At 40.7% G+C, this 26,489-nt stretch overlaps 1 protein-coding gene across 15 annotated transcripts in view; it reads right to left on the bottom strand.

Moving 5' to 3' along the window:
* RUFY3 (RUN and FYVE domain containing 3) overlaps positions 1-16,902 on the bottom strand; it is a 72,273-nt gene extending 55,371 nt beyond the window's left edge. For 2 of the 15 annotated variants that reach the window (XM_049093042.1, XM_049093039.1), the window contains exons 1-2: positions 16,485-16,902; positions 15,062-15,178 (exon numbers count right to left, since the gene is read on the bottom strand). In XM_049093042.1, the coding sequence (XP_048948999.1) occupies positions 15,062-15,178; positions 16,485-16,836 (469 nt within the window). In that variant the 5' untranslated portion in view covers positions 16,837-16,902. The other 13 variants (XM_049093041.1, XM_035712410.2, XM_025435758.3 and 10 more) reach the window with 11 other exon arrangements.
* Positions 16,903-26,489: the final 9,587 nt, after the last annotated feature.

The raw sequence follows: 26,489 nt of genomic DNA, 5'->3' as shown, positions 1-26,489 counted from the left end.
ATGTTTCATATAAGCTATTTATTTATGCATTACAGTAAAATGCCAGCTATTCTAATGAACAGTAAAGCAAAACGTAAGTACCAGGGACACTGCAGAGTTATGCAATAGCAGCACGTATGAAGTCCACCATCACAGTTTTCTACAGTCACCCAAAAATCAGGGTGTCTGTCCAATATATTACTTCTTCCATAGTCTGTCTCTTATTATCTGTATTTGAAAAGGAAGTTTCCAAAGTCAAAAAAGTAATTTCAAAGCTTACAGCTGTCTTCATAACAAGATCGTATATTTTATTGTGTTAAATTACTCATCTGAATGCACTGTCTCTTGATATTGGATTCCTATTCTTTAAAAGGTTAATAGGAAAACAAGCATTGCTCGATAACTGAGCAGTATTTTTAGCCAATTATTTTCTTACTTATGGTGGTCCAAGGAAGGACAATGCTAAAACATGAATTTAAGCTAATCATGTTCTATTATAGTCTGTCTGATAAACAACTAGTTTAGACTGCTCCAAAAAGTTAGCTATAAAACCAAAAATATACATTAAATTGGTAATGTATTTAAGAACATGGTGCAGCTCCGTGAATAACTATTATACACACAACTAATGTCTCGAGGGTGCTTTACATCAATTATCTCACTTAATCTTTCTAACCTACAATAAGATAGTTACCACTCCTAACTACCTGCTATCCTCCAGCTCAGCCAGCTGGTAACGTCCCCCTTTCACCCCACGTCTGCCTGATGATCGCTTAGTTATGGTACAGTGTCCAGCCCAGTTTCACTCACTGAACGAAGCCTTTCCTGAACCGTCTCCTCTCACATGGAATCAATCCTAGGCTTCTGTCTTTAGGGGAAATCTACTTACAATCATAGATTTGTAGATTTCCTCCTGGTTTTAAAAAAAGTATACTGAGAAAGAGATCACCTCCTTCACTACCAATAAGCACTGAAACATGAAACAAATGCTCCTATTCCCATCTATTTAAGGGTAAAGGTAGTCAGAAACTCTGGGTCCAGGTCTACACCATGGGCTGCACAGTGAGAGGCAGGAGCTCTATTTTCAGAAAACAAAAGTTGGAAACTGTAAAGCTTCTATTGCTGAGGACACACAAAATCTACCTTATTGTCTTACGACGGTATATGATGCTTTTTGCCCATTTTCTCTTGTGGGAGTCAGGACGCCTCATTACAGGATTTGTGTGGTCAGATGTCTTTCCCTCTATGAATCAGCTGTAAAGTATAGTATGAATGCTCCTATGTGCCCAGAAACCGGGTGCTCAACACGGTGAGATTCATATTATCACTGACCTGGTGATCACTACTTAAAGGCTGAGAGCTAAATTACACCTAACAATTATCACTGGTATTAATATTAAAGCAGACACTTCCTGAGTCCAAATGACTGTTCAGACATCTTGATTCAGACAGCGGAGCAAGGAAATAAAAGCCCTATAAAAGTACTGCCTTGTTTCCTAGATTGCTAAATCTACAGATGCCTTCCTGGGCCTGGACTTTTATTATTTCCATTTCTAATCATTTGAAATTATCATTTCTCTTGGCTGATTTAAGGCAAAATTCCAAAATTCAGTGACAGCATTTTTCTATTTTCCTCTACATCCTTTTACAATTGATTCTAAGGTGTTGGGAACTTCCTATTTGTCTACTTTCCTTAATCAAAGGACGTGCCACTTAAGAGTTTAGGTTGTAGCCCTTGTACATTTTCCATCATAGATTGTCCCATGAAGGATTCGTACAGCACCACTACAAATGCTTACATTAACCAAACAGCTCACTTTTGCTCACTCCTTGGAATCTTAAGAAACAAATACATATTCAAAGTACTAAAATTATTAGAAATTCTTTTTGAGACATTGATACACTGGATTTTATAATTAAGGGAGTACTGTGTTAGTTTCAATATGGATGAGAATATTTTTGAAAACAAAATATGCAAATGAGACGTTCACTAAAAGACTTCTTGGTAGCCTTTTCAAAATGTATTTTTCTTCCCTAGAGCTTCTCAAACCTTCGGAGGCTGTTTTAAACAGTACTGGCATTCTATGGAATTCCAGCTGATGTCTTCCACCCTTGTGCACATTCTTATTCTGAGACTCAGAGCCAAAGGAAGCTGTCCAACTGACAAACCAATTGTTAAAAGATGCAGAGTCTTAAAAACTACTTAAATATTACCCTTAAAGATACACCCGTAATGACTACTTTGTGTTCTGTGATACTAATCCTCTCTAAAACTTTCTCAAGGCCAACCCCAATTGGGAAAATAAAATCCTTTTCAGAATAAAGGGTAAGGTCTGAGTCACGGTAAGATTGCAATACAAGGTCAAGGGCAAGGAATCACTTCTCCCTAACCCAATCTGCTATGTGGAATTTACCTTATGCCCTCTATTCTGCAGATATGCCTAAATACCAGGCAGATGTTTATGAAGAATTTCTCATTTGTGAGCATTTGTCTTCATTACTTTAAAGCAAGAGAATAAATACCAGCCAAGAGGCTACTACATAAAAAACAAAAATATCTGCATCTATGCAAATTCTCTATTCTCTTCCTTATGGCATTGAGTTAAGAGAATTAAGGGGTACAAGCTGAAAACCTCTGATAATTTAGAAAAGGTTCTGGGAGAAAGTCACAAGTTAAGCGACCACAATGGTCTCAAGAGTACTGACAGTGGAAATTTCAAATGGGTCATCACTGTCACCACAAATAACTTATAAAGAGCCATGGCCAATAGATTCCATGGGTTGAGGTTACCTTATTAATCATGTTTAGCCTTTTCAAAGCATTATCCTTTTTTAAGTGTCCATATTCTTTCATAGTCACTGAAAATAAAACTGCTTTCTCATCTATAGTCCACATTATTAGAAAAAGATAGTATTTGTCCAAATATTTTCTAGATATCTAGCATGTGTAATATTATACTCTGATGCCCTTTGGTAAAACACTGAGTGTTACAACTATGTCATGTACAATCTTACAGTCATGCTGTCTTAATCTACTCTATTAAGGGATTACTGCATTTTCTATAATATTTTAGTATATAATCAATATTAATAGTTTCTTCATGATCAATTAGGGCCAAATATGGTAAGTGACCTCAAATATTCTCTTTAGAGGCTTAAAGACAAAGAGCTGTAAATAGGCACCAGCATCTTTTGAAAGGATACCTCAGGGAGCAGGGGAAAAAAATATTTTTTTCCCTCCATGAAGTAGAGAAGGGGAATTGGGTGGTAGGTAAGGATGAAAGGTTTTCATGGTTGCTAACAGGTTACGGTATGGGTTCTTCCTGCCTCTCCCTGACCCTCCCAGCCTACTGTAACAATGAGGATGCTGGTGAGATACTAGTGGACAGGGTCTGACCATACCTTCATGGGTAGGCTCTGGGTCAGGTGTAAGTGAGATGTCATCCAGCTCTCGCAGGCAGAGCCATTCTCCGTCCATAGACACTCGGAATTTGCAAAGGTAGATGGTCTCCATGGCAGCCTGTGTGATCTTGTCAGTAGTGGGGGTTGGCATATCGGTTGGAGGCGTCAGAGCAGACATGATGACTCAGCTGGGACCACAACACACAACACACACACGCACACACACACACACGCGCACACACTTACCCCAACAAAAATAAATAAAACCTCCTGCCCAAAAAACCCCAAATCCAAAGCTCTGGAACAAAGCTCTCAAGGAAAAGGGTGGGGGAGATTAAAACAAAACACGAGGAAAAATACCTTACGGTTTAAGAACCAATGGCTCAAGATAAAAAATTCTACACTATCTTGTCTCATAGACAGTTCCTACCACATAGCAAAATAAGAGGATTCCTGGTTTTCTCCCAGCTTCTCTCCTTTGATCTGCCCTTCCCTACCCCCTCCTTTTTCAGCTGAGCTGTAGGCTTTAAATCCTGCACAGCCGATGCCACCTTCGCTGGCTTTAAAAAACTGGCCTCTGCATGAATAAGTGAAAAATCCTCCTTTGTGCAGGAAAAAATACAAAAAAAAACCCCCAAAAAACAAAAAAACAAAAATAAACCAATATTTTCAATTTAGCTTAAAAAAATCCTGAACTGCAGAAATCACTTCCAGGATCTGCTCAGATGAGCTGGGATGCTGAGTTCTAACAGGATTGGTTGTGCGCAGTAAGCAGGGTGTTGACCAAAATGGCTGACTAATGAACTGAACTGAAAATCCGGGCTCATGTGACCAGCTGCTCCGAACGTAGGGCGAGCAATTCCCAGGATGCTTTATAGATGCTGCTGATGCAGGGAGAGCAATTAGGCTGCTGCTCTCATCCTGTACAACCCACTTCCAGACTGTGCTAGTCAAACTGTGATCAGACATAACACAATGCACATATCCTCATCAATTCCCTCCCTTTGGGATAAAAGGGATGGATAATAGGAGGACAATTAACACTGGGTAATACTCCACAGCAAAGATGATAAAAGAGGCAGATTAATGTAACAAGTACATAATTTACCTCGAATCTTTTATCGTCATACATCTAGCTACTAAAATCCTTTACTCTGCTAAAGGGTGGTGGTGTTTTAAGAAAAAGCTAAAGCAGATTTTCAAGTTAAATATCATACTTTCAGGCATTTAAAATTTCCTTCTCCAAGATACAAAAATCTGACTTTCTAGATTGGACAGAAGTGTAAGAAAAAAACCTGATGTTAAAAAAGCAAAATCTCTTCCAATCAATGGTAATCTCCCCTCTTTTGATGTTGCTGTATATACTAAGTTTCTGCATAAAGTATGTATTATGTTTCTAATCAGAAGATAAAATTGTTATATTTTTAAAAGTCTCTCATCTTAGACTATCATAAGGGCATATTATCATGTTCTCTTAAACCGACCTACCTATTCACCCACCCATATACATATCTATATTATCCAATGAGACATCAATACCTTGGTAGCAAAAAGTTAGGTGTTTGCTTTCTGAGCCACATAAATAACAAGGAGGTAAGGAATGATAAAAATATTCTTCGAAAATGTTTTCAACGATTAAAAACAAGTGTTTGTTCTATTTAAGGATCTGGTTTTAAGGAGAAACCTACAGCTTCGAGAAATATATCAAGATGATTTGTTATATTCGAGGGGTTTCTTATCAGAAGGATACCTTGATTTCTGAGAACTAAGAGAAGAAAATTCTCCTATAATTGTATTTTATATATAATATATTTAAATATAATATTAAAATTTCATAAATGCTTTGTCCTAATTTGAGATTGAGCTCACAGAAAAAAGGCTAAGAACCAGACTCTGTAGGTAAACAGGCATTTCTCATACTGTTAGAGGGAAAGCAAACTGGCACAATGTCAAAATGCATATATGTATATGATTATTTACAATTAGGAAGAAAATCAGCAAGTTACTAAGGAAAACAAAATATCCCAGGTTTATTCATTTCTATTTAAGTCTCTGTCACCATTATCCTACATCTGGACCCAGAGTTACTCATTTATTCACTTACTCATTCAGTAAATATTCACTAAGAGTATTCTACATGCCAGGTAGCAATGCAGGCACTGGGCAGGTAGTAGTAAGAAAAGATCACCTTCTCAAACGAAGTAGTGCTTATGTATCCAGATACTGAACACAAAATTTCACTTAACACATTCACATTTAATTACAGGTTGATTCCTTTCTAGCCATACACATTTCTGTCTTACATGTTAAAATTTAAAGGGAATAGTTCATAGCTTCACTTTAAGCTATGCAATACTTCAAAACCTAGTAAGCAGTCGTTAAAACCTTTAAATTAAACTTACTGAATAGTTCCTAGAATCACAATGCCAAAGAGCCCTGCTGATCTGTCCATATGACAGACACCAAGATATTCTTAAAATATAGAATGGTGAAAACAAAAAGAGATCTGAATGCTTTGGGATTCCCTAGGTCCATCAATACCTGAATGGAGCCTGTCACACAAACCATGACAATCTTTTTACCAACAAACCAAGAAGCATTTACTAACCCTGAACAGATATGGACTGATTACCACACACTGGCCTAACGAGAACATCTAGGTCAATAAACGAAGAAACTTGGTTAACATTCCTTGCAAAGGTCCTTCTCTCCAGGGAGAAGACACCAGGAAAGAAGCCCAAAGCCAGAGAAAAAAACCTTTCTGCATTAGCTATCCTTTAGTTTCCCTTATCTATCAGTTTGAGGAGGTATTAGCAGTCATTTCAGAAATAAGAACTGTGGGAGAGCAGGAAAACCTGTATTTCCACTCTTGACGGCATACTTTCCTGCAGGTAAACACCCTTGAGTCTTCAGCATGAACAGTTACTCATTGTTCACAAGCAATGAATTTATATGAAAACAGACATTATTTGTAGACTAACAAAAATAATTCTAAACATTGTTTCGTGCTGCTTTTACATTTGGGTCTTAACTAGGCAAACATATTAGCTTAGAATGTAAAGGTAACATTAAGACATCAGTGAGACAAACTTTTCTTATTTGATCTTACCTGCGCATAAAGGCATCTATTTGTAAGGTAGTTGTGAGGAGGACTGAGGTAGGTATATAGTCTGTGGCCCTAAAACAGAGCTAACAGGCTTAAGTGAAATTCAAACCCAAGGTGATGATCTGAATAATACTATGTTCTAGCTGCTTACACAGCTCAAATTTTCCACATTGTAATTGATTCAAAGCAAATGAGATTCACATGTCGAAGTCAGAAGTCACATTCTTTTTAAAGAATATTTACTCAGCTACTATTATAAGACAAAGACTGATTTGTCATGCTCAATGTCCCTGTTATACAATATGGAAAAATAATTAAGGTAGCTATCATTTTTTGAGTCTCTATTTTCCTTTAGGTGCTTTATAAATACCGTATCATATCCTCACGAGAATCCTGTTTGCAGATATTGGTATCTCCTCTTTATATATCAAGAAACCAAAGTTGGGCCAAGTAACTGACCCAAGATCACATGAGTAGCAAGCAGCATATCTAGGATTCCAAGATTTGCCTTTTGGAGGGGGAGGGGCAGAGATAGGGGAAAGAGAAATCAAGCAGGCTGCATGCTCAGCACTGAGCCCAACATAGGGCTTGATCTCACAACCCTAAGATTATGACCTGAGCTGAAATCAAGGGTTGGATGCTTAACTGACTGAGCCATCCAGGCACCCCCAAGATCTGTCTTAATGCCCCCAAACCAAAGTCCATGTTTTCCTTCATACGTTGAAATGTCAGCATTCCAACCCAAGGATTAAATTTTACTTAGGGAAAGTAAAAACAAAACAAAAAGCAAAAACAAAATAATACAGGCAACATCCCCCTAAAATTCCCAAATAAAAATTTCAACAAATCTAAGATTTGGGGAAGAGGACATCTTTATCAGCTTTCACACTCTACAAACCATATATTCCACTTACTCTTCTACACACAGGTCAGGTTTATAATGGTCATTTTCTGAGAAACTGAGAACCTAGCATAGATCTTTCCTGCTGTGTGCGGAAACCAAATTTTTCCTGAAGGATATACTATTTACTATACCTCCACTCAGGAAAGAGCTGGAAATAACCATCCTACCAAGTTCCCTCCTCATCCACTAACTTAGTTGGGCATATTAAGAATACTTGATACGTTCAGGAAAAATAAATGAAGGGGGGAATTATTTTCTAAAATGGCTTATTCCAGAACTTCTTCAAATAGCTAAGTTAACTTCAATGTTTAATTTTTATTCTTAAAAAAAATATAACCAACAACCATGAAACCACTGCCCAACTGATGAACAACTTAAATTTTGTTTTCCTTATGAATTCCTGCCTCCCGTAATGAGGCAATTACTTTTGAATTTTGTGTAAATCATTACCTTGCTTTAAAAATATTATGAATATATGGAGACTTAACGTATTTAGCTTCATCTTCTTTCAACTTTACAGAAAGGGTTTTATGCTTTATGAAAGCCTTTCACTCAACATTACATTTTTAAAGATTCATCCACATTGTAGTGTGCAGCTATAGTTTATCCTTTTGGCTGCTATATTATGTGTTAATATTTTATTGTATATGTAAACAATTTTCTGATCCATTTTCATGCTGGTGAGCATATATGGGTTATTTCTAATTTTTTTTGTTTCCAATGATGTTATTTAGATACTTTTCAGAAATAGATTTCTTGTAGATATGCCACTTCTGTTTTTTTTTTTAAGATTTTATTTGTTTATCGGAGACAGAGACAGAGCACAAGCGAGGAGAGGGGCAAAGGGAGAGGGAGAGGGAGAAGCAGACTTCTCACTGAGCAGGAAGTCAGACAAAGGACTGGATCCCAGGACCCTTGATATCATTACCCAAGCCAAAGGCAGACACTTAACTGACTGAGCCATCCAGGGACCCTAGGTATACCATTTCTTAACAGGTCTGAAGGTAAGAAACCATTTCACTTACTTCTTTTAAAGGCAGTTGTCTAGTCCTATTATCTAGTTTCTATTCTGCACATAATGGTGCTTTTTAAAATTTATCAATTTGTGCAACAAAATCAGTTTGTAAAGCTCACAAGTTCTACTTCCCAAAGATTCCTGATCACAGTTCTACAATTAAGAAAAATCTCACCCCCACACCCCAGTCATTTTACTAGTTGCCATTAGCATAGAAGGGTTTCTTTGATAAATCACCATCATGATGACATTGGTGGAAGGTCCAGATGTTTCTGCTAAATTATAGGATTTTTTTTTTCTGAGAGAGAGATTGAGAGAGAGAAAGAAAGTGTCTTAATTAGGCTCTATGCCCAGCGGGAGCTTGACAACACAGGACTCCATCTCATGACCCTGAGATCATGGCTTGAAATGAAATCAAGAGTCTGAGGCTTAACCAACTGAGCCACACAAGGGCCCCTAAAATATAAGATTATTCAGTTGGATGATCATGATTTTTTCACATGCTCCAGTTCTTCCCACTACCCTCCGTCTCACTTCCTTCCCTCTCTCAGACAAAAATCTATTATGTCCACCACTGATGCCGAGATTTCTACAATTTTAGGTTTACATTTGACTCAGTATTAGTTTGTAGATATTAATAGTATCTACATAGTATCTACAGCATTAACTTTGTAGATAGTAAGTACTATAAAATTATACCTGAGAAGTTGAGTTATCATTATTTTGTTAGAAACAACACCAGAAGTATTATAATGCATAATCTTTTCACTTGTTAAAATTAATCTACATAAGACTAGAGCTAACTCCTACCTTAATGACAAAACCTGATTTCACGGCTAAGTGGCAGTAGGCAATGATTTACAGATGTAAAGCTGCCAGCAACTTAATAGATGATCTTGGGAAATTTATCCTGCTCTTGTCCTAATTTACTCAGTTATAAAATAAAACTAAATAACTAGCTTCACAAAGATCATGGGCTCCTTGAGAATTTGCCTGCTTTGCACACTTTTACACATCTGCTTATAATAGTACCTACCAAATATGAGAGTCTCAATAGATACTTGGTATAGATATGTGACTCCAAAGTACTCTACATTCTTGCAATGGTGTATTTTCCACCTTCCTGTTTTACCTTAACCAGGAAAACCCCCAACTTTTACAAAATCAAGCTGTATTTATGCCCTAACAAACAAGTCATTCTAACACAGCCTTTATTCATTTGTACAAAACAAATTCATTCATTTAAGATGCACAAGGCACCTACTATGTGTTAGTCACTCGAGACATGAAGAACAAGGTAACAGACAAACAGGCAATTATAGGTGTTTAAGAAATTCCTAAGACCTGTCACACAGATGGCTATTCAGTGTTGTTTACATATGTAACTATTTTCTCTATCAAATTGGTGACTTATGAATTTCACATTCATTTATTCATTTTGCAATAGGGCTCTGCTGAGTAGAATGAGGAACTGGAGGGTTGCTGCTGTCTGAAAAGGAGCCTTCAATTTAGGATGGGATTCCAGTAATGGGAGATGATGAAGGAGGCTGAGAGCATGTGGACTCTCAGGGTCAGAATACCCACAGTGAATCCCAGATCCACCACTTAGAAGCTGAGTAACCTTGGCAAATTACTTGTTTCTGTGCCTGTTTCTTCAATGATGAATAGGGATATAGTATTAACTTCTTCAGAGTTAAAGGAAGTAATGTAAATAAAATGCTCAGCGCAGCACTTTGTACAAAGTAAGCAGTCAGTAAATACTAGCCATTATCATGGCCACATTGACAATTTTGTGTGTGTGTGTGTGGGGGGACCACCATACTATCACCACTTGAAATATAAGTCAGGAAGGATGAAAGCTCACCAGACTAAGGTAAAGGAAAGGAAAAAGGAAATGTGACCAAAGGGCATGCTGGGGCATCTCTCAGGCCTTCAGGAAGGAAGAAGAGATGGGTCAGAATTTTACCAAGCATTCGTATCAGGCAACCAGATTTCTTAAGTTCATAAAAAAGGCAGAGGAAACAGATGTATATGTCACTGGAGAGTCCCTAAACCGATTTAGTTAGAAGAATCATAATAAAGTTAGAAGAAGAATATTCTAAAAGGCAACATGCTCCAACAACTTCTGCTTTCTACACGCCTCTTGCTGTCAATCTGACAGTCTCTCTTCTATGTTTCATAGGGTTGCAAACTTTCCCACCTCTGCCTCCCACCCCCATGCCACTCCCTTTGACGCTTGCTGCTTGTCAAGTCTACCTGGCATGGAGCAACTAGAGAACCAGTAACTAAGAAGGGCCCTGCCAACAGAGATGATACCACTCTGGCCAGCGCCCCGCGACTGATGTTCTAGGAAGACTGAATCTTTCACAATTATGCAAATGCAGCTAGAGGAGAGTGAGAAGCATACTGATACTTTCTCAAGTACTACTGCTTTTAAAACCCTGAAAGCATTTCCTTTCAAACCATACTTATGTAGATGTTCCTGACATCCCAAAATAAATGTTATAGCTCATAGTTGAGCCACTTTACAACAACAAGAAGTTTCCATGCTAATAAGGTTTAGGTGGAAATATAACAGTTGTGATTGCCTGCAAAATTCATTAAAATGGGATTCTTTAGGGTGCCTGGCTGGCTCAGCCAGTAGAACATGTGATTCTCTATCTCAGAGTTTTAAGTTCAAGCCCCATGATGGGTGTAGGGCTTACTTAAAAAAGGGGGGGATTCTTTTATTCATGATGGTTACACACTACCTCTGTACTATCATAAAGAGGCAGCATGTCTTTTAGGCAACTCTTTTTAATTATTTAAGGAATTTTCAAAAATACTAGACAACAAGGAAATACCATTATTTCATCCAGTTAATTGTTACACTCCATCCTCCTCCTCCCAGACTTTTTACCATCTATAACCTACAAAAATATGTTCTTTTAATTTCTTTGTAAGATTCTACCTTTTGAACCCAGATTTCTGTTAAAAGTCAAAAGAGGAAAAAGACACAAGATAGACTAAGTCACGTGGATATATTTTGAAGCTAATACTAGTCTTTTAGCCCAAAAAGTTGCTTTCTTTGACACCTTTCCTTTGTTCTCTCTCAACGAATTTTACTGCCTTCCACTCAAATCTACTCAAGGCCTTGGTGAGGGAGCATACGGTGCTTAAGAACATGAACCATGGTATCACACAATGCAGGAATATGAATTCATTCTCTGACCTTCATTTTAAAAATTGCATTATACATGAATATTGAATCATTATGTGGTAGAGACACAAAACTAATACAATGTTGTATGCCAATTATACTTCACAAAAAATAAACAAAACACCTCTGGAGACAAGGCCAGAAATCTGTGCTAGTACGACGTCCAGGTGATTCTGATATGTGCTAAAATTTGAGATAAGAACTAACCTAAAACCACAGAATCTGACTCCAGAATGTAAACGTCTAAATCCAAGGTTACCCTATCAGAATTTTTGTATTTTATAATAATTTAGATAAATTACTTAGAGATACTGAATCAAGTAATCTGATGGAAAACATGTTGTATCCCTCTACTTATATGAACTCTATATGGACTACTTTTCTTTCCCATTTTTTTCTTTTCAGTTTCCATTGTTAGAATACTTTTATGTATTGGCACTTCTACCTATTGGAAATTTTAAGAAAATCGGTAAGTATCGATACGTGTGAACTTTTTAGCTCTCTGCATGGCACATAAAAATATTCTATAAATGGCAGCCACTAAGTACCACTATTATCTTACTATTCACATTCTTTATTTAGAATTGTTTGGGTTACAGAACTGTAATAAAACTTCTTCCATCTAACGGAGAGCCTTTTTGGACCCTCTAGTATCCAGAATGAAGCGAAGTTCAGAAATAAGAAAAAAGAAAACTGTATAAAGAATCAATCTATGATTATCAAGAGGGGAGCCGTGAAAACAAAGTCTCGAAGATTACATCTGGTATTCTGAAATCATTGCTTTGTGAATCAGTGCATGCTCTGACTTTTTGATAATGCCAGGCCAGAAGAGCAAGTAAAGCAAAAGAGGAGGCAGAAGAGAAGGGGGGATATTGACTGGGAAGACGAGCTCTGATAGCTGAGGCAGCAGTGGTGACAGAAGCCAGCTGGGCAAGGGGAAGCAGCGGTACACAGGTTACTCTAGCCACAGGACACAGGAAATAGGGGTGTGACCCAGCTCCCCACATCCCAGCTCAGGTCCCCACACCTGCAGCGGTATGTGGAAGGGAACCACCTGCGTACTCATTCTTGAGTTCTAAACTCCAGTTCTCTGGTAGGCACTAACTTACAATTATACACTATCTGAAAATGTGATATTCCTGAAGGCTTTTTTTCTTTTTTTATGGCTGTTTATACCTGCTGTTTGACAAAATAGCATTTAATGGATCAGATAGTGATTCTTAATACAGTTTTTTTTCTTTCTTTCAGTTAAAGCATTCTTAACACAGAAAAGAGCTGAAGGCTTGTGAATCACAGCATTGTAAATTGAGACATTGCTCTACATCAATTATACCAAAAAGCTGTCTTTAAAAAAGTCACAACCCCAGCTGCTATTCTAAAATCTACTCCTATAAAGATGAATGGTCAAAATATTGGAGTTCTGATAGTTCAATCCTATCCTCGGTACCTCTTAGTTTTGAGCAGATGTGTCTATATTTAGAAAATAAAGTATTTTTGTGTTTTCTTAATGTGCATTCAACCAGGTATAATGTTTTCTGGAATACTAGTAAATAATGAAAAAAGAAGAAAGACAAAACCAGAAATGTCTGTGGAAGAGAAATTATGATCAATGAATATATACATATACACATAATATATACACATGCACATGTGCATCTACATATTTTTTATATTGTGTGTATGTGTATAAACTAGACATAAACCTATTTTTCTTCCCTTACTCTTGCGTTTATACATAAATGAGAAAGATCGCGTCCCAAATAAGAGACTCTTAAAGTGCATCTGTGAGAAAGTGCATATGTAATGTCGCCAGAAGCCTCATTCTCTCTGCATTTTCCATGGCTCAACCAAAGTAATCACTGTTAGGTATATTCAACTTCAAATAGGTGGTCATAGTTAATGCTGTCAGTTCTTTCCACTTTTCTCTTCTATTCTCCTAGCCTCCTGGCTCCCCACCATCTAAAAAACAGCACATACAAATACAGAAAGCTGCTTCTTTGTTGAGTGGGACTTTTTTTTTTTTTTTCGTATACTGCTGTAATTTGAAGAGAAAAGACAAGGGCAGACATGTGGGTTACTTGCATCTCATTGCCATAAACATCAAGGTATGCTCTAGCTCTGAGAGTTGGAAGAAGAAATGAGCAATTGTCATTTGAAGTTGATAACTATGCACATGGCAGGAGTGCCTCTTCCCTCCAACACCAAGAAGCCATCTCTTATTCATCTTATCCACCCACGAGAAGACTTACTTACTGTTAGGATGGAAAAGAAAAGCATTAAAAGTACTGCACCATGGCATCAAAGTAGCTCCTTCATATACAGTTTATGAGAACTTGGTATGGAATGTCATACACCATGGGGGAAAAGGCCTCAAGAAATATGAATATATGCATATCTGTGAATACATGCAGAAGTTCTGGAAGAAAACTCACCAAACTCAAGAGTGGTAACCTCTGAAAAGAAATGAGGGAGGGAGTGTCCCCCTAAGAGGAAAGTTCACTTTGTACTCAGTGTACTCGTATCATAAACATTTAAACAATGAGAAGATTCATGTGTTACTTGTTATTTTTATAAATCAAATATTTTTGAAAAGGCATGGATGTTTAAAAGCCAGAAGCATAAAAATTAAGCAGATTAGTACTCGAATGAAGACTCAGAAAGGGACATGATCCAACAAAGCACAACAGAAGCCTTCCTTCATACTGGTTTGCCCATGCTGAGTAATTTAAGGGCATTAGATCTAGCAAGGTTTTGCACTGAAACAGTACACATCATGGACCCTGAAAAGTTTAGGCTACATCCCCTGCACACCTTTTTGCGATTCTTTATCAGTGCCATTCAAAACAAAGCTTCTGAACTCAAAGGTAAATGTTAATTTTTAAGATCCCTGAATACAGTCAAGATTTCTGGAATAAAAAGATGCCTTAATATACAATACCTCAAAATTATTATACATTATGCACTTTTGGCAAATACATGAGGAAGAGTTAAAAATCGGGTGTTGAGGAGGCAAATATTCACTGGGTGTTGACGTTGAAAATCCAAGTACTGTCCTGGTAAGTGAAATGAGAAATTTCGTAAAAACGGTTTCGTCTAAGGTTGTTGACTTAACAGCCAGAAGACTCAGAGTTCTGATATCCAAGTACAACACGGGAAGTAATATTGCATTGACTCTGCAGGGCAGCCACAAAGAAATGTTGCAATGAATATACAAGTATCCCTTTTTTCCAAGCATGTGTATGTTCTAAAGTACATATAACAAGGTAAAAATAAAAACTCAAAACAAGAACTACTTTAATTATCCACTACTACTGTAAGGCACAGACTAAAAAGAGATCACAGGTACTATGAAACTTTAGCTTTAAGTTTTCCATTCCTGATCTTGAACATGCTTAGGCCCTAATTTTCTAACAATACTCCAAAAAAAAAAAAAAAAAAAAAAAAAAAGCAGCCAACCTTTACTAGGGGGGGGAAGAGTCAAATGAACTAAATTCAGGCAATCCCAACACGTGACGCCAGCCAACAGTTGAACATTTCTTGTCAAATTTTGTACCACAGCTGTTAGAAAGAGTCCTAAAAAACAGAGAGGAGTGTCCTCACTCTATAGTGATGTGGCTAATAGGCAGATTGCACAGAAATGAAATTTTAAGGAGAAAAAATGAGGCTGTGCTTAAAGAACAAACTAGAAAGCAGTTTCCTTAGAAAACTGAAAGTGATGTGAATATTCTTATCTCTAACTCCTCTAGTTAAAGGACTAGTTTCTACCTTGACTAGACACTCCCACCTGGAGATCAGCACAGACCACTCCCAACACAGAAACTCCGGTTCCGGCCGAGACTGTTAGTGGCCGGTGTTGGGCCTGTTTCTAGGGAACAGGGGAAAGGAGACCCTGGGCTGCTACCTCCGGCTGAATCCAGGGGCCCCTAAGCAAGGGAAACCATGCGACCAGCTTCCAGGGTCTGAAGTCTGGTGTTTGCAGAGAGCACGGGCCGGGCGGGCGCGGCATCTGGGTCAACTTCCTTCTCTGGGGCTGTTCCTTGGGACCCATCACTCAGGAACGCGGATCCCTTCGCTTTACCTGAAAGCGGGGCATCGTACCTGTGCCCCAGGGAAGTGAGGATCGCGGCACAGGCGCACAGAAATACTCGACTAGTGTCGCTCTTCAGGGGACGGACGGGAGGGGGCGGAAAAGGCGAGGCCCAGTTCTTGATTGTGTAGAGGAAAGCGGCCAAGAGGCTCGGGCTGGTGATGAAGGAAGCGCCCGTAGCTCTAGCTCCAGGGGCGGGGGCTCCCGCTTGCACCCCACGCAAGTTTCGTCCCTTTTGGGAACTCCGGGCAGCACCGCGGTGCACACGGACAGCGCTGCGTGTGCCGGGGTCGCGGCGTCGCAGGCCGAGGCCCGTCCTACAAGGCCGCCCCCACCCCGCGGGCCCCGCGCGACCGCCTGCTCCGGGCCGGCCCACGCACGTGCAACCAGCACCCGCCGCCCGCAGAGCGCCAGGGGGGCCGCGGCCTCCCCACGCGCCCCGTCCCGGTCCCCGTCCCCGTCCCCGGCCTCGCCTCGCCTCGCCTCGCAGCCGCGGCAGCCCCGGGCCGCGTGGACGCTCCGGAGCTTCCCGCCGCACCGCCGGGCGCCACACCCACTCGGCGGCCGCCGCGCCTCCGGAAGGCTCCCCGCCCGGGGTCTGGGGTCGGGGGTCCGGGGCCCGGGGCCGGGCCGGCGAGCACGTGGGAGGCCCGGAGCCGGCCCCGAGCCGAGGGAGGCCGGGCGGGAGCCCGCGGCCTGGGCAGGCGCGGAGGGAAACAGTCGGGCGCCGGGAGCGGCCGCGCCCCCCGCCCCTTCCCGTCCCGGCCGAGGCCCCTTCCCGCCGCCACTCACGGTGCTTGGCGCCGCCGCCGCCGCCGCCGCCGCCGCCCGGGTGGCTCAGCAGCAGGAAGGGCAGCGGGGAGCCCGGCGACGGCGGGGTCCTCCAGGCGCGCTGCGGCGGCGGGCGGGCCGCGAAGCCGGCGCCTCCATCGCCCGGGTAGAGCAGGAAGAACGGGGCGGCCGCCGGCGAGCTGGGCTCCGAGCGCCCCGCGGGGGAGGCGAGCGGCGGCCCCGCCTCGCCCTCCCGGCCCGCGGCCCCGGCTGCAGCGCCGCGCGGCTCCCCCCGCAGCTGCTGCCCGCCCCGGGCCGGCTCCTCGCCGCAACTTTGCGCGCGGGCGGCGGGCGGCGGCGAGGGCTCGGCCATGCTCGCTCGCTCCTTCCCCGGCTCCCGGCCTGCGCGGGCGAGCAGAGGGCCCTGGCGGCGAGGGGCCGCCTCGTCCCGGCCCGGCCCGGCCGCCCGTCCGCGCCGCCGCCTCTCCCCGTGGCCGCGGGCGGGCGTCTGGGCGTCTGGGCGCCGCCGCGCCGTCCCCAGCCCCCGGCCCCCGGCCCCCGGCCCGCGGCCCGCAGCGCGCAGCCCGCCCCGCCGGGGCCCGAGCCAGCCGAGCCAGCCGAGCCGCAGCCCCGCCCGACGGCGCGGTCTCGCCCGCCCCTCCCGCCCCTCCCGCCCGACCCCGCGGGCGGCGCGGCTCCCCTAGGGGGCGGCGTGCTCCTCCCCGGCTTCCCCCGGCCGCGCCCTCCCCCTCCCCACCCCCCGCACCGGCGGGGCAGGCGGCGCCCCAGGTGTGTGCGCCCCGCCCGGTGCCCGCAGGCGGGAGGCCCGCGAGTCGCCGGGAGGCTTTCGGCGCGGCCGCCTAACTGGAGCCGAGGCCCCGGGGAGGCACCGGGGAGGCCCCGGGGAGGCCCCGAGGTCTGGGTGGGAGAAGAGGCGAAAGCTAATCTTAAAAGGAACCTCCCCCCCCCCCCCCCCGCAGGTACCAAACTGCACCACCGCGTTTCACACACTAGAACCGTGGACTCACGGCTCGGATTCCCGAGCTTTTCCCGAGAGACCCTGCAGGCGGGTGCCTTCCCTTCCCCCGAGCCCTCCTTTGTTCCCCGCCTGTGCGCGGTGCAGAGACCTCGGGCTGCTCGGGCTTCGCGCCCCCCCCCCCCCCCCCCCCCGTGTCCCCGCGCCCCGGGGCCCAGGCTGCATCTTAAGCCAAACAGAATTTGTAGGGCAAAGCGTCTGCTACAGGTCGACAGTTCCCACTTCCATTGTGCCGATGTCTCGCTAGTAATTGGCCGCCGGTGCTTGATTTTGAACGTTTGAACCAATGATTACTGACCCGGTAATTCCCAGAAGTACACGTTTCTTTCTCTAATACGATTTCCAGTCATTATCGTGATTTCTCACGCTGGATTCCGTGAACGTGCCCCGTATTTCCTAGCACACTAGCTTTGTGTTCAGGTTGCAAAATGCTGGCGTGGAATCCACGCTGACTTAGGATTAAAGATCACTGCTGTGTGACATTTTGCCCACCTGCTTTTCTCTCTCTCTTTGATCTGTCTTTCCCTCTAGAGAGGAAGTTCTGCTTCTCTGGGAAAGGAGCCCTTTTTATTGTGATTATTCTCTGAAAAATCACTCCTGGAATTTCAAAGACTTAACGTGAAACTTACTATATTTAACCAAAACCTTTAGACAAAAAGTATTTTGAAAAATGTTTGCAAGAAGCTAACTTCAAGGAGTCTGACAATTTCTTAGTAGCTTTTCGGTCTCTGGCATTTCCCTGACCTGTTGATCCCAGCGCGGCTGCCCACTTGAGTTAACTTATTCTCATCTGAGCCAGGATTCCTCTTTTGTAAAAATCGTTGTATTACTTGTAGAGGTGTTGTGGGGATTAAATGAGAAATACACGTGGAGCCTTTAAAACAAGAGCTGGCATAGGGTAAAGTATTATTAGCTATATTTTATCACTATGGCAAAACCGCATATAACCTACAGTAACAAACCCAACTAAGGGGGAAAAAGAAAAACCTTTTTCATTGTGTCTTTAACATTTTGGGAGGTTGTTGGGCCTTTTCATTTCAGTCTTGGTGAGGGTCTTGATTTAAAAAACATGTTTGCCTTTTAGGAATTACAAACTGTAAAATACCTTAGAAAAACTAAAAGATTCCAGATGTATGGAGTACCTGGGTGGCTCAGTTTGGCTAAGTGTCTTCCTTCTGCTCAGGTCAGGCTCCCAGGGTCCTGGGATGGAGTCCTGGTCCTGCTCACTGCTCAGCCAGGAGCCTGCTTCTCCCTCTCCCGCTCCCGGTGCGTGTGCTCTCTCTCTGTCAAATACATAATTAATCTCTTTTAAAAGAAAAAGATCCAGATGTAGTAAATGGTTCTAATGTTCATCCTTAACTGGATCTTTTAACTTGTTTTTGCATGCAGAAAATTTTAAGTATCATTATATTTCCTTCACTGGGATGTTTTGCAGCGTTTCAGTAAGGAATTTGACAAGAATACATACTGACTCCATGGAAGGAAGAGGAGCAGAGTCCTCACAAATCACAATCAGCCAAGAAAGTCACCGAATTAAAGTACAAAATGTTAACTAGTCTACATTGCCAGCATTCTCCTTTCTAGTTAGCCAAGATCCCTCTAGGTATTAGAACACTGACTTGCTGTGGAATCAACCTTGCAGTATAATTGTTTTTTGTATGTGTCTCTCTGCATTTTAAAAAGCAGTTCTGTTTATGTTTTATGTCATTAATTAAGTGGCTGTGTAATGAATATAGAAAACCAGCTGAAATATGAGTTCTTTAAAATTTACAGGTTAAAAAAAAGTAAAAAAATAAAATTTACAGGTAAGACTATTTATGAGCCTTTTTGTTAAAGGTGGATGGTATTCCAAGTTCCTAGTTGCTTATGCTTTTAGCTTTTTGTTTTTTTTTTTTGTTTTGTTTTTAATTTTTATTTATTTATGATAGTCACACACACACACAGAGAGAGAGAGGCAGAGACATAGGCAGAAGGAGAAGCAGGCTCCATGCACCAGGAGCCTGACGTGGGATTCGATCCCGGGTCTCCAGGATCGCGCCCTGGGCCAAAGGCAGGCGCCAAACCGCTGCGCCACCCAGGGATCCCGCTTTTAGCTTTTTGGATCAATAATATGATCACAACTGTGCATAAGCTTCAGCACAATAAGGGTTGATTCAGCGGCTATACACATTTAAGTACGCTGAGATTATCAAAACAAGCCTAAACATGTTGCTTTTGTCACTGTTTAAAGTGAGAAAATCCAAGCCACTTTAAGAATTAAGCTTTATTAATTTTCTTGTGGAATAAGCAAAAGAGATGTGTTTCAACTTAACTGCATTTTGTTTTTAGTTATCCATCGTAAGTTTTTGAAATCCTTTGGTGATCTTAAGGATGGACCCTTATATATATGACAAAGCTTTTTAGAGATCAATGTCATGCATGCATTTTTTAGCATAAGCTTTTTAGAGCTGTAGTGAAAGGAAAAAAAAACACTATTTGGGACAGTTGGAATGGTTGGGGTTTTTGTTTTTTTGTTTTTTTCTTTTTCAGTGTAGTGTATAGGCTTCTTATGATTCTAAAATAATGGTTTTCTGGGCCCCTAGCTGGCTCAGTCAGAAGAGCAAGCGATTCATGATCTCAGGGTCATGAGTTCAAGCCCCATGTTGAATGCAGAGATTACTTAAATAAAACTTAAAAAAATAATGGTTTACTTGAGCTGTTCGTTTTTCATTGTGTCGTACTTGGGAAAAGACTTATTTGAAAACTATACACTCAATTTAAGGCTTCATATTTAACTTCTGATTTTAAAAATACAGGAATTTATTTATATAAAGCCTCAGTGTGAAAGTTCTCTGTAGAGTCCACTGTTCTTTATTTTTGAATCACAAGGTTGTGATGACTGTTATTTTTGCAAAACATTAATTACAAAAATACTTAGTCGATATATGTGTCCTCTCCATGTTTATTTTATTCATATACTCTTAGAAATATAAGCGCTACTTTTTTTTTTTTTTTTAAGATTGATTGATTTATCCCAGAGAGAGTGAAAGTAAGCAGCAGGCAGGGGCAGAGGAAGGAGGAAAGAAAGAATCCTGAGGCAGACTTTCTGCTGAGTGCAGAGCCCAATACAGGTCTCAATCCCAGGACCCCAAGACCATGACCTGAGCCAATATCAAGAGCTGGGCACTTAACTGACTGAGGCACCCAGGCTCCCCTATAAGTACTACTCTTAATGCAGTATTCTTAATGAGATTACAATGGATTTTTTTTTTTAATAATGAATTTTTTTTAATTTTTTTTTAATATTTATTTATTTATGTATGATAGTCACAGAGAGAGAGAGAGAGAGGCAGAGACACAGGCAGAGGGAGAAGCAGGCTCCATGCACCGGGAGCCTGATATGGGATTCGATCCCGGGTCTCCAGGATCACGCCCTGGGCCAAAGGCAGGCGCTAAACCGCTGCGCCACCCAGGGATCCCTACAATGGATTTTTAAGAAATATATTTCCTTTCAGCAATATATTTAACCTTGGTCAAACAGTGGCAGTTTTCTTTGGGTGGAAGAAATATGGATGTATTTTTCCATTTTTCTATTTTCCTGTATTTGCAAGTAGTCTATAGTTGAGGGATGATTTGGATTAGTAGTTTGATGATTATATCTTTTTTATGAAGTTCTAACAGTAAAGAGCAAAGTGGTGATCCCTGTGTTTACTGTGGAGAAGTAGAGTTCAACAAGCTTATGCTAGAGAAGCTTATAAATATTTTGTGTCAGCTTGGAATTTTAATACCTCAGTAGTGTTGCGAAATTATTTGGTTGTTCTGCTTTCTGACCTTCTATTTTTTATTCACCGTTTGTTCCTCTTCTTACACATTGATCAAGTTCTCTTTTAAATTTGTGTCAGGGATGCCTGGGTGGCTCAGTGGTTGAGCGTCAGCCTTCGGCCCAGGTCATGATCCTGGGGTCCTGGGATCGAGTCCGGCATCAGGCTCCCCAAAGGGAGCATTCTTCTCCCTCTGCCTGTGTCTCATGAATAAATAAAATCTTAAAAATAAATTTATGTCAAATCTTTTGCTTAATTGACTTTTCTCTGCTTTAATTGAAATCTTCTTTTCTTGCCTGTATCATTGCAAATGACTCCTAGCTGGTTTTCCTGCCTCTATTTTTAATCTATTCCAATTCCACTGCTCAACAGCAGTTAGAATGAGTAATTTACTTATCTGAAGGCTGATCTAATTATGTTGCATAGATTCTTAAGAACCTTGCTTGTCATCTTCATATCTGGATACAATGTAAAGTCTTTCATGATCTAACCCCTCTCCACCTTCCTAATATTATCTTCCAAACTTGTTTCGCCCTTGTTGCCTTTGGATAAACTTTAAAATGTTTGGCATTCCCCATATTGCCATACTCACTCTTCCTCCAAGATTCTACTCAAATAGAACTTCTCTGCCTTCCTTATGTAAGAGGTACGTGCCTCTTTTAAGTTCCCATAGTATCCTAACTAAGGAGTTAATTGCTCCAACTGCAACAGACCTATCTCTTCTACCGGTGTGTCTACTCCCAAAGTTGACATCTTTGAATTTCTCCTTTTTACAATACACTACAGATTTACTCCTCTAGTGGTTCGCAGAAATCTCTTTCCTCTAAAATCTTATCAAAATTCTGTGCCATTGGGACCCTAAATAGAAGTGATCAAGAAAAGTTGGACTGAAATAAAATTTAAAGAATAAACTTAATTATTTGGCCTTAATTTCCCTTTACATGTATGTTTGAATGTGTTGCAATTAGAAATGTTAAGTACAGTTGACTCTTGACAATGTGATTTTGAACTAAGCAGGTACTCTTCTATGTGGATTCTTTTCAATACAGAACATTTTGGTAAATGTATTTTCTCTATCGTATGATTTTAATATTTTCTTTTCTCTAGCTTACTTTAAGAATACAGTATACAGGTTAGCCCTGGTGGCCCAGCGGTTTAGTGCCACCTTTAGCCTGGGGTGTGATCTTGGAGACCCATGATTGAGTCCCACGTCAGGCTCCCTGCATGGAGCCTGCTTCTCCCTCTGCCTGTGTCTCTGCCTCTCTGTCTCTGTGTCTCCCATGAATAAATAGGTAAAATCTTAAAAAAAAAAAAATACAGTATACAATGCATATAACATAAAAAGTACATGTTAATCGACTGTTTATATTATCAGTAAAGCTTCTGGTCAAGAGTAGGCTATTAGTTAAATCTGGGGGGAGTCAAAATGATAAGTGGATTTTCACCTGCATGGGGTGAGGGATGTTGGCATCCTTAATCCCCATATTGTTCAAGTGTCAAGTGTATGTCTGAAAGAGCTCATTTAATAAGTATAAAAGAATTACGGCTGCTAATAAAGTTCTGTTTAGTCATCTACTTATTTTGAATTATCCCTTTTCCTACTTATTGTAAGATGATCTCCTGGGATATATATTAGCATAGGCCACTTAAAGCAATGCTTAAGGGTGAATAAAAGCCAACAGTTCTCTAGTGTAGGGTTTCCGGAGTCCCAACGACTCCTGGTTTCAGAGTCCAGGAACCTACTTGTGGTATGTTAAATGTGATTAAGCCTAGGGTATAGTTCTGGGGGGTAAGATCCATGGAACTACCAGTTAGGTTTTATACATCATGTTAATATATCATATTTCATTCTTGTTATTAATTTCATCCATGTCTCTGTTATTGGCTAAGAGAAACCTAAAACTAGTGTGCCCGGGGCAATGTTTCCCAAAGTGTATTCTATAGACTATCTGAATCAGCATCATCTGTTTTGTCTGTTAAAAATACTGGTCCCTGAATTAACACCAGGCCATCTAAATCAGAATTTGTAATGGTAGGGCACAGAAATCTTTTTTAAAACTTACCACCTCATCCTTAGGCACTCTGGTTTGAAAAGCAACTATGAGAGAACCAAGGAAAAAATTAACTCAGGTGCAGTAAATTATTTTTTAAAATGATTAATAGTAAAAAAAAAAAAAAAAGATATTAACTAACACTAAGCACTTTACCTGCCAGCTGCTGTTCTAAATGCTTACTATATGGTTTAACTATTTATTTATTTAAAAGATTTTATTTATTCATGAGAGATACAGAGAAAGAGAAGCAGACACAGGCAGAGGGAGAAGCAGGGTTCCCCGTGGGAACCCGGTGTGGGACTCCATCCTGGGACCCCGGGATCATGCCCTGAACCAAAAGCAGATGCTCAACTGCTGAGCCACCCAGGTGTCCCTATCTGGTTTAACTATTTAAATGGCTATTAACATCATACATTATTCAACATGAGGAAATTGGGACTGAAGTCTGGTAGATCAAAGACACATTGTAAGTGGTGACACTGGGATTTAAACTCAGTCTGGCTCCAGAGGTCAAACTCTTAATGCTACCCTACATTGTTTATTTTTTTACATTGTTTCTCTTAAGGCCCACCATTTTATTCACTTCCTCCAGGGTTTTTGTTTTGTTTATAGTTTTAAAAATGTGGATTTTTAATACTATCATTTAAAGCTTCACTTTGAAGCAAATGTAAAAAAAAAAACCAATTTTTCTTCAAAAGTGTATAGCTGAAGGAATCCAGAAAACATCTGGAATGCATAGTTAAAGTAACTACATTAAATCAAAAATACTGATATTGAGAAATATACTTTAAGTAAATTTAAAACATACATGTTAACATTTCTTGATTTCGGTGCTGTTAAATTTTTAATTGTTTCTGTGCCTAAACTAAGGCAAAATGCAAATGTGTTGAAAAAATTAATAACTAAAAGAATTTTTAAATTCTAATTACCTGAAGCAATATTGTTTGAAAGATTTGGAACTCTAGTTGAACATGATTTTTTTGAGATCATTTACTATTCAGGCAGTGGTACATGTTCCTCATTGTGATCTCTTGAGATGTAAATTATACTGACCTTCACTTTTCTTAAATTGTTTTGGTAATGTTAACTTATATTACTGTAACATATTAACTTAAAATTCTTTTACTTCAGACAAGCAAGAAATAAGCAATTCTAGTGGTTCCTCAGAGATACCTCTTTTGTGTCAGATATGTGAATTGTTCAAGTTATCTAAGCTATTTTTTTAATCTTTAAGACCACAAAAAGGAATTTCCCAGGTGCCAAAAGCTTTGACCATTAAGGTAGCTTTAGAGGTCTGATAAGGAAATACATTTATTTTTACACAAAAATTAAAGAGATACATTTATTTAATTCCTTCATAAAAATATAGGTAAGAAACTGTGGCTTAGAGAAACTACTACTCAAAGCTAGTCAGCTGGTTAGTGGTAGAGTAAATCACTAATTTGGTATTTTCTACCTTAATTGTTAATATTTTTATTTTCAAGTTACCCATAACTTAACATGCTGACATAAAACTAACAGGGTGTTGCTTTGTATTGATTTTTATTAGAACTGTTACCCATGACACTCCTGAGTTCACAAAGTGAGTCACTATGGTAAAGTGATCACACTGAGTAGTTAATTATTCCCATGTTAGGATGGTACCCAGCATCTCAGTGCCCTTTAAATGTTTGAGTAAGGACAAAATTTGGATGATGTAAATATTATATCCAGCAATTTCTTTGTTACAAAGCTATCAGTTCACATCAGGCAAGGTCATTTTTTACATTTGTAATTAGGATAGCACCATCTATGTCCTAACTATTCCAAATGAATTAAGGTTTACAATGTGTTGTGAGGTCTCCGAAGGAATATTTGGAGAAATATTTAACAGGCATAACTTTTTCCACTTTCCTAAATGGAAGGCTTTTCTTCCTTTAAAACATTTTTCCCTCACCACAACTTTATATATCTGGCAGGGATTTGACATAGAACATCAAATATTTTTTAACCTTTATTTCCTTGCTTTTTGTCTTGTGCCAGGTTTTCTCCAGTCATGTACTCACCCTCTTCTTTCAAACTTAGGGTATTAATTTCTCAACCATTTTTACATAGGACTATACTTTATTCTCTATGTTCCCTAGCTACAACTCATTGGGCACCTGTGAGATGTGTTGTCCTAACACTATGTAGTAAGAGCCAACACTAGGTGATTACTGTATAACATGAGTCGTTCTAACTGCTTTAATTAATAATTCTACTAATCCTCATAAAAACCCTATGAAGTAGGTACTACTACTAATACTCCCAGTTTAGATGAAAAAACTAAGGAAGAGAGATGAAGTAGCTTACCCGAAGTCATGGGCTAAGTGTTGGAAATGGGTTAGGAACCTGGGTGGTCTAGTCTGCCCTAGAATTGGGAAAACTGTTTTACACCTCTCTCCTTTACACTACTACTACACTCATAATACTTCTAACACCAGATGTGAGCTTTCCCTTTATTAAGCAATTCTTTGACACTGGTTGGGTATTGTACAATTTAACTAAATTCTGACACTCTACTGGATGGTTCAAAGTTATTACCTGTGCTTCTGACTGATCAGCTATAAATCTGAAGTTCTCATTAACTTGCTAGAGTCCAATTAATTTGCTAGAGTGGCTCACAGAAAAACTTGCAAAAACTTACTTGGTTTACCAGCTTATAAAAGGGTATGACAAAGTATACAGGCGAACAGTCAGATGGAGATGCATATGGTGAGGTATGGGATGGTGCCAAGCACAGAAGCTACTGTCCCTGTGGAGTTGGGAGTGCATCACCCTGTGGGTGTGGATGTGCTCACCAATCTGAAGCTCCCTGAACCTCATACTATTGAGATTTTATGAAGGCTTTCTACCATAAGCACAACAAATCACTAATTCCATTTCCAGCCTCTCTCCCCTGTCTGTTGACTGGGGAGTGGGACTGATAATTCCAAGCTTCTAATTATGATATGGTCTTTCTGGGGAGCAGCCCCCATCCTGGAGCCAAGCAGGAGCCCTACACAAGTCACCTAATTAGAACAAAAAATGCTCCTCGTACTCTTATCACTTAGGAAATAACAAGGGTTTAGGAGTTCTGTGCCAAGAACCAGGCGCCAAGCCAAAACACGTATTTTCT

This window comes from Canis lupus, chromosome 13, assembly GCF_003254725.2.
Source record: "Canis lupus dingo isolate Sandy chromosome 13, ASM325472v2, whole genome shotgun sequence".
Lineage (NCBI taxonomy): Eukaryota > Metazoa > Chordata > Mammalia > Carnivora > Canidae > Canis > Canis lupus.
Note: the sequence above shows the minus strand (reverse complement) of the source record. Positions and strands in the feature narration are given on the sequence as shown.